At 35.1% G+C, this 14,494-nt stretch overlaps 1 protein-coding gene across 1 annotated transcript in view; it reads right to left on the reverse strand.

Annotated features, from left to right (window-relative positions):
• Window positions 1–14,494, reverse strand: part of LOC109105484 (CUB and sushi domain-containing protein 3-like) — a 242,628-nt gene that overhangs the window by 49,568 nt on the left and 178,566 nt on the right. Inside the window, 5 exon segments of the mRNA XM_042741717.1 lie at window positions 734–907; window positions 4,023–4,196; window positions 7,546–7,719; window positions 10,953–11,147; window positions 12,369–12,554. Of these exon segments, the coding sequence (XP_042597651.1) occupies window positions 734–907; window positions 4,023–4,196; window positions 7,546–7,719; window positions 10,953–11,147; window positions 12,369–12,554 (903 nt within the window).

Raw genomic sequence — 14,494 nt, forward strand, 5'->3', positions numbered from 1 at the left:
GGAATTTGGGCTTTGTTTTCTCTCCTCTTTATATTTCTGTGAAACAGGAAGCCATGGCTCGATAATTTCATGTTTATAATCACGCTGAAGTGCTCAAAATTGTGAATATGAATGGGAATATACTTCAGAGATATTTTACTCATAAGAATTTCTAGGGGTGCCAATATTTGTGTCCAACGAGTATTTTAGAACAACCTTTTTTTATAAGGATATTTCCCCCCATTTTAAATTCTTATTATTCAATAAAAGGATACATTTTTGTGATTTTTTTTTAAAATAAAAATTCAAAAGGATTAACAATGCAGATGAATTTTCACAGCCTTATTTGATCATATTTACCAAGGGTGCCAATATTTTTGGGCATGACTGTAATTATTCTACAAAACCAAATTCCAGTCATGTAATCAAGCCAACATCACTGCTGATCACTTCATCCATTCTGTTGTCAGAATCAAGCACTACAGAGGATCCTCTGAGACACTCATAATTACGCCACTAACAAAGCAGAGATTAGATTCAAAACATACATCTTATCTTTTGATTTGCAGGGCTAATCTGTTGCTATTCAGACCATGACTGAATGAGTTACTGTTGGCTGAAAAGAGGGCCAGAGGGCTCTCCGAGCTGAAATTGGTCATTCCTTTTTTAACTGTGGCAGCCTGAAAGTCATTTCCATCAGCGCCACAGTACTTAAATTTCCCTATAATGAGAAAAGAAGTCATTTGGTCCAAACCTCGGCATGTGGGCGGCTGCTGGCTCCATTGGCGGTCCGCCTGGCACTGCGCTTGAGACGGGCCTTCCAGAATGTAGCCGTTATTACAGAAGAAGGTCACCACGTCGTTCAAGTTGAAGCCGTCGCCAACAGTGCGGCCGTAGATAGGGCTGCCCGGATGACCGCAGCTAACGGCTGCAACACAAAGGAGGAAAATGACTGTTACCTTCCAGTAAAAAGTTTGAATACACCAGCTCAAGCTTTAATAATACTATATTGAATTACTACAATTTTCACTCAGAAATTGCTGCTTAGTTTTGAAAGTAGAAAAGCTGAAATCGTATTTTTTGTTAAACTGCAACATTTTATTTACAACTTTGAAAAATGATTTTTAGCGTATTATAATGCTTTTTCGTAAAAAAATAAATAAATCTAGATAAAGTGCTTATCTTTAAATCCAGCCGTCATATGAACAATCAGTCATATTGATTAACTTTCATGAAGCTGAAGTACATATTTTTTTTTTCATTTGAAGATATCACTGAAACCAGTAAATAAGTCAATAGAATAATTCAGTGAGTTCATTCAATCAAGGATTCGTCATACTGATTTAAACCAGTCATAAAGTGAATTTGTGTGTGTCTATTGAACTGATTCATTCAAAAGAGCTGGTTCATAAGAATCATTTGTTTGTGCACTAGGCTGCAATGTTTACGCTGCATGCTTTTGATTCACTAAAAAGAACCACTCATAAGAGTCGTTTGAATTGGACTACAAACCCGATTCCAAAAGAAGTTGGGACAATTGTGAGTAAAAAAGGAATGTAATATTTTACTAATCTCATAAACATATATTTTATTCACAATAGAATATAGATAACATATTAAATGTTGAAAGTGAGACATTTTGAAATGTCATGCCAAATATTGGCTCACTTTGGATTTCATGAGAGCTACACATTCAAAAGTTGGGACAGGTAGCAATAAGAGGCCGGAAAAGTTAAATGTACATATAAGGAAAAGCTGGAGGACCAATTTGCAACTTATTAGGTCAATTGGCAACATGATTGGGTATAAAAAGAGCCTCTCAGAGTGGCAGTGTCTCTCAGAAGTCAAGATGGGCAGAGGATCACCAATTCCCCCAATGCTGCGGGAAAAAAAAAAAGTGGAGCAATATCAGTTTGAAGTTATCATCATCTACAATGCATAATATCATCCAAAGGTTCAGAGAATCTGGAACAATCTCTGTGCATAAGGGTCAAGTCCGGACAACCATACTGGATGCCCTTGATCTTCGGGCCCTTAGACGGCACTGCATCACACACAGGAATGCTACTGTAATGGAAATCACAACATGGGCTCAGGAATACTTCCAGAAAACATTGTCTGTGAACACAAATCCACCGTGCCATTTGCCGTTGCTGGCTAAAACTCTATAGGTCAAAAAAGAAGCCATATCTAAACATAATCCAGAAGCACAGGCGTTTTCCCTGGGCCAAGGCTCATTTAAAATGGACTGTGACAAAGTGGAAAACTGTTCTGTGGTCAAATGAATCAAAATTTGAAGTTCTTTTTGGAAAACTGGGACGCCATGTCATCCGGACTAAAGAGGACAAGGACAACCCAAGTTGTTATCAGCGCTCAGTTCAGAAGCCTGCATCTCTGATGTATGGGGTTTCATGAGTGCGTGTGGCATGGGCAGCTTACACATCTGGAAAGGCACCATCAATGCTGAAAGGTATATCCAAGTTCTAGAACAACATATGCTCCCGTCCAGACGTCGTCTCTTCCAGGGAAGACCTCTTATTTTCCAACATGACAACACCAGACCACATACTGCATCAATTACAACATCATGGCTGCGTAGAAGAAGGATCCGGGTACTGAAATGGCCAGCCTGCAGTCCAGATCTTTCACCCATAGAAAACATTTGGCGCATCATAAAGAGGAAGATGCGACAAAGAAGACCTAAGACAGTTGAGCAACTTGTCTCCTCAGTCCCAAGACATTGCAGACTGTTATAAAAAGAAGAGGGGATGCCACACAGTGGTAAACATGGCCTTGTCCCAACTTTTTTAAAATGTGTTGATGCCATGAAATTTAAAATCAACTTATTTTTCCATTAAAATGATACATTTTCTCAGTTTAAACATTTGATATGTCATCTATGTTGTATTCTGAATAAAATATTGAAATTTGAATCTTCCACATCATTGCATTCTGTTTTTATTTACAATTTGTACAGTGTCCTAACTTTTTTGGAATCGGGTTTGTAAACTGGAATGCTGTAAGTCTTTGATTTACTAAAAAGAACCATTCAAAAGAGTAATTTATCATTTGTAAAACTGCACTGCTTGCATTGCATTATTTTTATTTATGTACTAAAAAGAACCGTTTAAGAAGTCAGTTGATTGTGAATTGGACTGTACTTTTCACACTGCATACTTTTCATTCACTAAAAAGAACTACTCAAAAGAGTTGTTTGTTTGTGAACTGGACCACACTGCACGTGTTGTATGTCTTTGATTCACTACAAAGAATTGACTCAATCAGACTACCCTGCTCACACTGTATGCTTATTCACTGAAGAAAATGTTCAAAAGAGTAAGCGGTCACGTTTTCTTGTCAGTTCATACAGCAAATTCATATTCGCTATTCGGGTTAATATATTCTTTGGCCATGGCACTGGAAACACTGCTTCAAAATTCACAAATAGAAGTTTGGGAATCATGTAGGAAACCCCCAAAAGGGTGAAACAAATAAAAAGTCTCTTTTTTTAATTTTCCTTTGACACTCACTCAAAATAATAATAATAAAAAAAAGAAAAGAAAAAAAAATGAATGAATAAATACAATTTGAAAATTGTATGTTTATAAGAAATTCTTATAAAATCACCCTTTATAATTGTGTTCTAATTTCAAACATGTTCTAGATCAAAAGGTTCTAAAGGACAATTCAGTCAGTTGTGTCCTTCCTTTTGCATACTGGCATATTTCCGTGTAGAATGTGAATCTCCAATGCTTGACAAGAAAAATTAAAATGCAACTTGTATATAAGCATTTATCTAAGCAGCTTTGCGTTCCAGCAATCACAAATAAAACAAGACATACATCCAAATCACCCACACAAAATCAGGTGGTGTTGGTGTTTTCCCTCATCAAGTGTTTCATTGGTAACGTCAGGATTTGTGTTTGATGCCTGTCATGGGCTGAATAGAGGGTTTGCCTGCATTACATGTCAAACTAATCCTCTTGGATGCAAACCAAACTTCCCCCGACTCGTATCACTCATGTGCTGTGGAGAGAACTCACACACACAGGACGGCAGCAGCCCGGACCAGTTGTGATCCTGCTGGCAGATGCGCACAGAGGAACCGATGAGCCGGAAACCTGGATTGCACTGGTAAACTACTGTATCCCTGTAGCCGAAGTTTTCACCGATCACCTGACCATTCACAATCCTTTCCGGAGTGCCACAGTGGCCAGCTGGGGGAAAAACATTGAGAATATTTTTTTTAGAATATACTACAACATGGTTCTTAATGCATAACATGATTAACAGAAGACAGACATGTCACGGCATCAACTTTAACAACACTGAATTCAACCATTCAGATTTGAGGGCTATATACAGTACACAAAGGTTTGGGCTATTTTTTGAAAGAAATGAATACCTTTATTCAGTAAGGGTGCATTACAATTATGAAAAGTGGCAGTAAAGTAATTTACAATGTTACATAAGATTTCTGTTTTTTTAAATAAATGCTGTTATTCTGAATATATATATATATATATATATATATATATATATATATATATATATACTGGTATATATATTACAATGATTACAATGATTTCTGAAGGACCATGTGACACTGAAGAATGTAATGATGCTGAAAATTCAACTTACAAATTCAGCTTATTACATTCTAACAAATATTCAAATAGAGAACATTGATCAAATTTTGATCTTCTTGAGCATAGGAGACTTTTTAAATATTTTGGACAGAATCAATCAATCAATCAATCAATCAATCAATCAATCAATCAATCAATCAATCAATATGTCTATATAATATCTATCTATCTATCTATCATACACAAAACATACAATTATAATAATTTTAAATAAGCTTGTCTATTTACAATTTAACAACTCAAGCACTTTGTTTACTTAGTTTCTATATTTGTCTATTGTTTTCATTTGTTTTGTTGCTTGGAAATTGTTTTACAGTTGTTGTTTTTTTTTTTCACTGACTACTTAATTCATTACTCGATTTTATTGCTGAGGGTAATAAAAGCAATACAGACTATCTTTCAAACTATGTTCATGCTTTGTTTTTCAAAAATGCCCTGAAGAATCCACTTATGGATAATTAGGAATTTGAAGTTAAGTGGAATCCAATTCACAACCATAATCTTTCTATTTGTGAAAATTCCCCATGCCTAGTTCAGCCTGTGATTTGAAGGGAATATTACTCGAGTGAATCACATTGTGTGGTGTGGTGAATAGAGATATTCATGATCCACCCACAGACAATGAGTGTTCAATCCCACAACAGATACTACAATATCGATGCATCCGAGGATCAACACAGCGGACTCTTTCGGTGGACAAACTAATGCACAACATTGTTTTACTCAGAGATGATGTGGTGAGAGACAAAGGACGATGGAAAATGGAAAGCTGTCAGGGTTTTTTTTCTCTCAGAAGTGATTGATGACAGAACTCAGCAGAGGCCTGCACACTTCACAGAGCACCGAGTCCACTGAACTACTGCAGAAATCATTTCTTCACCTCTGTCCCTCCACAGTGTTCTCTCACTTCATTTTCCCTTGCATGGTTCAGACCAGAAATTTTTCTCTTACCCAAAGACACTCATGCAATCTGTATAAATACAATGGAGAATCTTCCACAAAATATTTTGTCTTGTTCTAAAACCTAGTATACTGTCTACATAGACAAGCTTTCTTTTAAGGTTATATCTTGACTGAAATGGAACCTGAATGAACATTCTTCATAGGCAGCAGCTTTACCCTTCTGAGGGGCGTGGAAATCATAGGGTGCCCCACATCCGCATTCAGCTCTGGTGCATGGATTACGGTCTAAACAAATGTCTTGCAGGTTTTTTTTTTTACGCTTGAACCAGCTATTATAACTGTGCAAAGTGCGCGAGTCTTTCTGTAGTCCATATTAAACGCTAACTAGCTTGTAAAATCTACACAGTCAATGTAAAATTACAGAATCACAATGCAATTACTATTAGCGGAAGTGCTTTACCGGAATTCTGACACATTATAGTTAGAAAATGGCGGCAACTGCGCTTACGTGAAAAATAAGGTGGATAGAATTTGTTGAACAGCTGCAACAATAGTATGTTGCTAAGGTAGACACGAGAAAATCTAATAAGTACAAAAACACACACACAGAGTAAAATAGTACATATTTCATTAGATGTAATTAGATGCGACTATTTCTTGTAGCAACAGCAGAGCACTGCATTAACAACGTCAAGGTTACGGATTCAATTCTCAGGGAATGCATGAACTCAATTATAGTCTTAATATAAGTTGCTTTGGATAAAATCATATTTGCATACAGTAAAATGCATGTTAATTTAAATTTTAATGACCAGTTTTGGTATTGAATATATGATATTTATAGGTAATAAATAACAAATTATACTTGTTTTTATTTCTCTTACAATATCCACTACCTTAGATGGACTTTTTTCCACTGAGAAACGCCGCAATGCATTATGGGATTGCTTTCATCCAGGATGCTATCATAGAATTTAGTCAAAAAATGCTCTGTAAAAAATGTTTAAAGAAAAAGACCTGTAAATATTAAACAGTAAGTTACCTTACCATACAGCATTAAGAGAAGAAAAATTTAATTTATATACACACATTTTATGTAACTTAAAATACTGTAAAATACTGTCAAATTTATGATGAAATACTATGACTTAATGTATAATTTACATTGAAAAAGTCCCTTTGCAACCTCATAGTTCTATATTTTTATCTAAATAGTCTTGTTCCTTTTTATTTTTATTTTCAGCATTGTATTTTAAGGTGTTTTTGCATTATATTTGATTTAATGTTTATTGCATAACTATTTTTCTGTGTATTACCTTGTGCACCAGATTTTGGTAGTTAAAGTAGATTGGTGTATTAACATTATATCATTTAATAAAATGTATGGTTTTAAGCTGTAAAAATATGCAAGCACCAAACTCCCATTCGGCAAAACCTGACACATTTTCACATTTTAGGATGAATTTCTGGCAACCACAGCTGCTGTTTTACAGTGCAGGGAACGCAGGAACTCAAAAGACCTATAGCTTGAATTTAATGTAGGTATCTTTGGATACAAGCATGTGCCAAAAGTACAAAATGCATGTAAATTTAATGACACTTTCTGAATACATCAGAAACGACATTTAATTCTCTCACCTTTTCCATCATTTTAGATGGATATTTTTCCACTGAGAAAGACCATAGTGTATTAAGGGACTGCGTTCTTCATCAAGGTCAAAAGACTATATCTAAGAAGGAATAATAATGACGCTTCTGTACCTACATAGGCAGTTCACTAGGCTTTATACCAGAGCTTTTATCTGCATGTGATGATACAGGTGCTGCATACAGTATAAGCAAAGCAAAAAAAAAAAAATAAATAAATAAAATGAAACCCACTGTTGCTATGGATATCCAGACTAAATGTCACAGACCTCCTCATATGGCCTTTCAGGACCCGGTCTCCATTAAAAGGTTACACGGATGGTAATGTGTGGTGGTGTTTTGAAAGAGAGAAGGTTTCTGGTGTTACCGAGACAGCGTGTCCCCGTCCCGCTCCAGAGTCCTGATGCCAGACATTCCCGTACAGTCGAGCCCACCAGAATGTAGCCCGAGTTGCAGGTAAAAATAGCAGATGCTCCAAAGGTTGTCTGCGTTCCAATTTTCTTTCCATTAGGAGGAGTGGGCAGCTCTCCACATGAAATGACTGCAGTGAAAGGCAATAGAGAACAGAATGAATCGACACACACCTTAAAGACAACACGTAGGACTGTGATTTACACAGCTGATAAACAAAAACCAGAAGAAATGCAGACCAAATAATAATCAAAGTTGCATTTGCGGAATTTAATAGCAAGTAGATTAACTAACTAAAGGTAGTAGTAAGCGTCTTCATTTGACCAGTTTTTAATGATAATGCTACAGAAACAAACAATCTGATGGTTAAATGGAAAAAGATATTGCTTCTTAAACTTTTTCAACTCAACTAGCTAGCAAAAGCTCACTAATTCTTCAAAAGTAGCTTGATTATTTAGAAAACACGCATGACTGTGAGTTTCAACCTTGAAAAAAACACCACAGGAGAAATGCAAATAAAAATGGAAAATATCTCAAGAAGAATTGACTTCAAAATGGATAAATCTCAGTTTGACTAACCAAAAGTAAAAAACAATTCTATGTTTAATCACTTTTTACGATAAAAATGTTACAGAAACCTAAATGTGACAGTTAAATTTAAAGGTCACACTTTATTTTAAGGTCCAGTTCTATCTATTAACAAACCATTAGCTCCATTTTTTTCCATTCCAAGTACTAATAAACAGCCAATATGTTAATCATAGGCTTGCAAATAAGCAACAAATTAATATTCACAATTAGTCCCCAAACCAAACTCATACCAATTTAAAAAGATACTTTGCCTTAAACTTATCAGGATTTTTTTTATTCTGGAAGTGAACTTATCCTTTAACTAAATTTGACTATTTTTAAGATGAAAATGTTACAGAAACATAGGAGATCTGATTGTTAATTTGAAAAAAAAGATGCAGCTTTTAAACTGCTTTAGTAAAAGCTAAGTTTTCCTTTGAAAGTGTAGCTTGACTGTTTAGACATTTGAACACTAGAGAAGAAATGTAGACCAAAATCTCAACAAGTAGTTAACTAAAATAAGAACTAATTTATTTGATCACTTTTTATGATCAAAATGTTACTGAAACGTACAGAAATTTAAAAAAGATACTGCCACGTAAACTGTTTCAATGTAACTAGCCAGTAATAGCTAACTACTACTTTAAAAGAGGTTATAAGAGTAGTTTGTCTCTTGGGAAGGAACAATTTCAAAGTAGCCTTGCAAACACTGTTCTTATCCATCCAAACCCAGCTAAAAATAGAGTCAAAAGCTGAAGGTTTGAGCTGAGAGGAAATCAGGGATGTATTTTATATATATGTGTGTGATACACTGTTCAGGAGCATTTACTGATGCAGGAAAACCACAGCGGCATCATCATTTCATCTGTTATCAACTTATCATCTTCACTCTGATTGTTGTTGTTTTTGAAAATTGACGCCGCAGTCTTCTCACCGGGGTGTAGGATCCTGTCAGACGCCATCAGTCATAAAGCGCCTCAAATGTTTAGATTGTGCCTCTCATATGGGAGCCATAAACACATTCATCAAGTCTGTAGTTACAGCAGATGCACAACTTTGATAACTCCACCATCTGAGGATGGCACCTGCCGATGAAGGACTACGATAGTAACAAAACAACTGGATTTACTCTGATTTCCTACTGTAGCTCATTCAGCCGTGTTTTTTTTATTTTTTTTATTGCATGTTAAAGGAATAGTTCATCCAAAAATTCAAATATGCTGGAAATTTACTCGCACTCAGGCCATCCAAAATGTAGATGCGTTTGTTTCTTCATTAAAACCGATTTGGAGAAATTAAGCATTACAGTACATCACGTGCTCACTAATAGATCCTCTGCAGTGAATGGGTGCCGTCAGAATAAGAGTCCAAACAGCTGATAAGCATCACAATAATCCACAAGTAATCCACACCACTCCAGTCCATCAGTTATGTCTTATGAAGTAAAAACAGTCTGTAAGAAACAAATGCATCATTAAGGCATTTTAACTTCAAACCGTTGCATCTGGGTAAAAGGCGAGTCCTGTGGTGTGGATTATTGTGATGTTTTTATCAGCTGTTTGGACTTTCATTCTGATGGCACCCATTCACTGCAGAGGACCCACTGCTGAGCATGTGATGTAATGCTAAATTTCTCCAAATCTGCTCCAATGAAAACAAACTCATGGATGGCATGAAGATTAGTACATTTTCAGCAAATTTTAATTTTTGAGTGAACTATTCCTTTAAACAGCCTTTATAGAGGAGAATATACAGTTTCATTATTGTGATGCCGCCATATAACCATATAAAGTGTCCTGGGAAATGACTACTTATGATTTCATAAGACATACTGTAGCTGCAAAATACAAAGTAGGTTTACAACAATTTAATATTTCCTTTTTTTTGGTCATATCCTGACAAATCCATAACAAATCCATGACAAAAGTGCAAAAAAAGTGTTATTTGTGTAATTGTTTCTATTTAAGTGCTTTGAATTTAATTAATATAAAAATAGAATCTTATAAAAAATATTAAATTAAAGTGTTTAAGAGAACAAAAACATCACATTCTGGAAAACTGCTGAAAAATAATAATGGAAATGGAATCAGAAGCCATTAAAGAAGCCACTAAATGTAATAAATTACTTGCAATTTAACGGTGCATGCTAAATTTATACACAAGTCTTTGTACTTTGCAAAAAAAAAAAAAAAAAAAATTATTTACATTTGCATCCAGCATATTTAATTTGATTCCAAAATAAAAATCTGTGGATGGAAAATTAATGATGCTATATGCATTTTCTCATGTTCGTGCAGCTTCTGGCAATTATGGGAAATGTTCTATTTTAAAATGTTTTATTAAATGTTTTATGTTAATTATGGGAAAAGTCTCTCAGCCTCATGAACCAACTAAATGAATAGTATTTTCTGGCAAGCTGTTACATCCAACAGTAAACAAAATGCATGTAACTAACTGAACACTCAACATTTTAAATTAAAACTAAAAAAATAAAAAGACTAATATTAATTTGCTTATGCCATGTTTTAATAGTAAAAAACTTTTCTGCACAATTGTGCACATAAATCCGCAAGGAAAATTGCAGAAAACGCCCCCGGATTCTGAGCATCCAGTAAAGCACCGCACAAGCTGCTAATCTTTCACACTTCAGGACACAATTGACAAAATCATTAGTCTTGCTGTCTGCTCAGTTCTGACCTTAAAAACCGGCCAGACTAACAAGGCCTGGGAATTGTGCGTGTCATGATATGTACAGCATTAATGTTTGAGTAACAAATGGAGCGCATAACTCACTCTTGCAGCGAGGTCGCTCGTTCCTCCAACTCCATGTCCCGTTGGACGTACAGTGAATGTGGGCGGGGCCGAGCCGGTAGTAGCCAGTGTTGCAAGTAAAGGCCACTTTAGTGCCGTATTCGTAACGAGAGCCATTGACGATCCTCCATTTGCCGTGATCCAGGGTGAAGGAGCCAATGCTGGGACACACCACAACTGAGAGGAAATCAGCAGCATGGTTAAAATGTTTGTATGACACTTACAAATGCAATTTACCTTTACACGACAATTTTCCACCCTCTATCTGAGCCTTTTTTTTTTGGCACTGTACCCGTTAAAGGGAAAAGCAAAAATTCTGTCATCATTTACTTACCCTCCATTTGTTCCAAACCTGTATGAGTTTCTTTATTTGCTGAACACAAATGAAGAATGTTGGTAACCAAACAGTTGACGGTAGCCATTGACTTCTACAGTAATGTTTTCCATACTATGGAAGTCAATGGCTACCGTTAACTGTTTTGTTTCCAACATTCTTCATTTGTGTTCAGCATTCTCAAACATTCTTCAAACTATCTTAATTTGTGCTCACCCTAGGTCACATCCAATGTATTTTTTGCACTTAACAACCAAAGGAAATTCATACAGGTTTGGAACAACTTGAGGGAGAACAAATGATTATACATTTTTATTTTTGGGAGAACTATCTCCTTAAGTTTAGGGTCAGTAAGATTTTTAAAATAAAGTCTCTTAAACTCACCAAGGCTGCATTTATTTGATGAAAAATACAGTATATATTATTGCAATTTAAAAGATCTGATTTCTGCTTGAATATATTTTAAAATGTAATTTATTCCTGTGATGCAAATCTGAATTTTCAGCATCATTACTCCAGTCTTCAGTGTCACACGATCCTTCAGAAATCATTCTAATATTCTGATTTGCTGCTCAAGAAACATTTCTGATTTTTATTATTGTTGAAAACAGTTGTGGTGATTAATATTTTTGTGGAAACCATGATACATTTTTTTTTCTTCAGGATTCTTTGATGAGTTCAAAAGAACAGAACTTTTTTTAAATAAACATTTTGCAACATTATAGATATCTTTATATAACTTTATATAACTTATGATCAATTTAATGCATCATTGCTGAATAAAAACAATTTCTTTCAAAAAAAAAAAAAAATTAATTGGCTAACCTCTGCTAGTTGTGTACACTGTTGTTCACCATGATTTGAACCATGACTATCTACGTGCTACTGCTTCCCTCTAGTATTAATAATGCCATTCTCATAGCACTAGCATATATATTAGTCTCTATTTTGATTTCATGAGGGTCTTTAATATAGCACACTGACATAATCACCAGACATAATCAATACAACCATTTAAACCCTTAAATGTTTTTATGATTGGAAAGCAGGACATCTGTTCTGACCTGTGCAGCGAGGGATTTTATTGTGGTTGCTCCACGTGCCGTCAGCCTGACACACGGTGCTGGTCACCTCTTTAGAGGACAGATGGAAGCCATCGTTGCAGAAGTAGGTGGCTCGTGTTCCTGCTGAATAATCAGCGGCCAGCATGCCTCCATTCACAGGGGCCACGGGCGGCCCACAGGACACAGCTAGAAAAGACAATGAAATGAGACTCACTATGATTCAAAACCTCAACAAAGAACATGAAATGAGTTCACCTTCCTTTTGTTTTGCATGAAAAACAGCATACAGAGGATTTGGGAATTAACAATCAATTCCTATGTAGAACTGATCCTACAAAAAACAAACTGGATTCTCTTTATGTTAGCAGTTCTTGCAGAACTTCTGCAAAAAAACTGCATCTGCACTGCATCATTTCTTTAAACGTGCTTGAAAATGCACTTGTCATGTTATATATTCTGTACTGCCTTCAGAGTGGAAATACGTGGCTTGCATTACACGCCTTGCGGATAAACGGAATTCCAAAGTATGGATTTAAAAGAGAAAACAAAGACGGTGAAGCTGCAAATGCAAATAATTTGAATGTTTAATAACCTGTTATTTCCCCCGAGTCTTATATAATACAGTTTACTTGACATCTGAAGAACAGATCTCTCAAGGGCAGAGAATACAATAAGAATTATTTTCTAATTTTTGTCCAATCCTTCTTCAATTCTGTCCACTCCAAATTATACATATCTTCACATATTAGAATCCGAAAGAGCTTGATTGCCGAATGTGCTAGCATGCAAGATAAAAATTCATTGTTCAAATAAATCCAACAAAAAGATAAATAAAAATAAAATTAGAGATTAAGTATAAGATACAGTTAGTTTAAGCCAGTTTAGAAACAGAAATAGAAATATCTAATGTGTAGAATTTTAGAATATATGTAGAATTAACCCTCATGTTGTGATTTTTTTTTGTCCTGCTGAAAATGATTGTTAATGTTACTATGTTGGATTAAAACTTAGTGACTTTGCTTACACATGATAATATTTGTATTTCTTATTCCAGTTGCCTCAAAAAAATTGCTTACAAATTTCTCATTAGGCTATATTATCATCAAATCTTGGATTTAATCTTCTTGTCAACTTGTTTTCTTTCAATTAGCACAGGTTTTATATTTCTTTTTGGAGCTGATTGATTGTAGGCCTCACTGATTTAAAATTATACACCTGTGTGAACATTGCCAAAACTATCCACAAATAATGTTTATTTTTTTTTTCACTCAAAAACTGAGTTGCATAAGTTCAGATCAATGAGGCCTACAATCAATCCATTCATAAAATCAATATAAAAACTGTGCTAATTATAAGAAAACAAGTTGACAAAAAGATTAAACCCGAGATTTGGTAATAATATAACATAGTAATAGATTTCTAAGTGATTTTTAAAAGGCCGTTCATTTTTGACCAGGAATCCCAAATTAGGTCAAAGATTTTCAGCACAGAACAAGGGTTGAGAAATGTCCATCCAAGCAACTCCAATACAGATACTTCCCTTTACAATGGCAGTTCGTTAATATCAATTCCTCGTTAACCTATCCACAAAAGCCAATTCCACAAGTAATTGGATCCAAGCATTGATGCACACACACCTTATGTGGCTAGTTTTCCAGCATATGAGGGCAGGTGAGGTCAATGCCATTGATTCAGTTCCCTCTGAATTAACACTTTCTCCACTGAGACCAGGATGTGCAAAACAACCAAAATCAACTAGTCGGTGGACTGTCTAAACAACTAGTCAACCAACTTTCTTAAGGTCTGCCAAATGTGTCATAAAATCCCTTAACTTAGTAAAATCCAGTTTCTTAATGACAAGAAGAAGCAAAAGGCAAAAGAAACATTAGTAAATATTAGAAGAGGATTTGTTGAATGCTGTGATGTTAGTGGGTTTATGTCACTCTAAAATATCCATGTTTGATAAAATCAGAGAAAAAGAACATTTCAAAAGGTAAATATCAAAACTGACTTCAAAACGTCTTCATGTAAATAACTGACAGTCCATCACTTTAGCTCTTTATTTGTATTCACCTTGAAATTGTTTAAATAATCAAGTTATTATTAAAGCTAACTGATAAAATTCA

This window comes from Cyprinus carpio, chromosome B16 (assembly GCF_018340385.1).
Source record: "Cyprinus carpio isolate SPL01 chromosome B16, ASM1834038v1, whole genome shotgun sequence".
In the NCBI taxonomy this organism is placed as follows: Eukaryota; Metazoa; Chordata; class Actinopteri; order Cypriniformes; family Cyprinidae; genus Cyprinus; species Cyprinus carpio.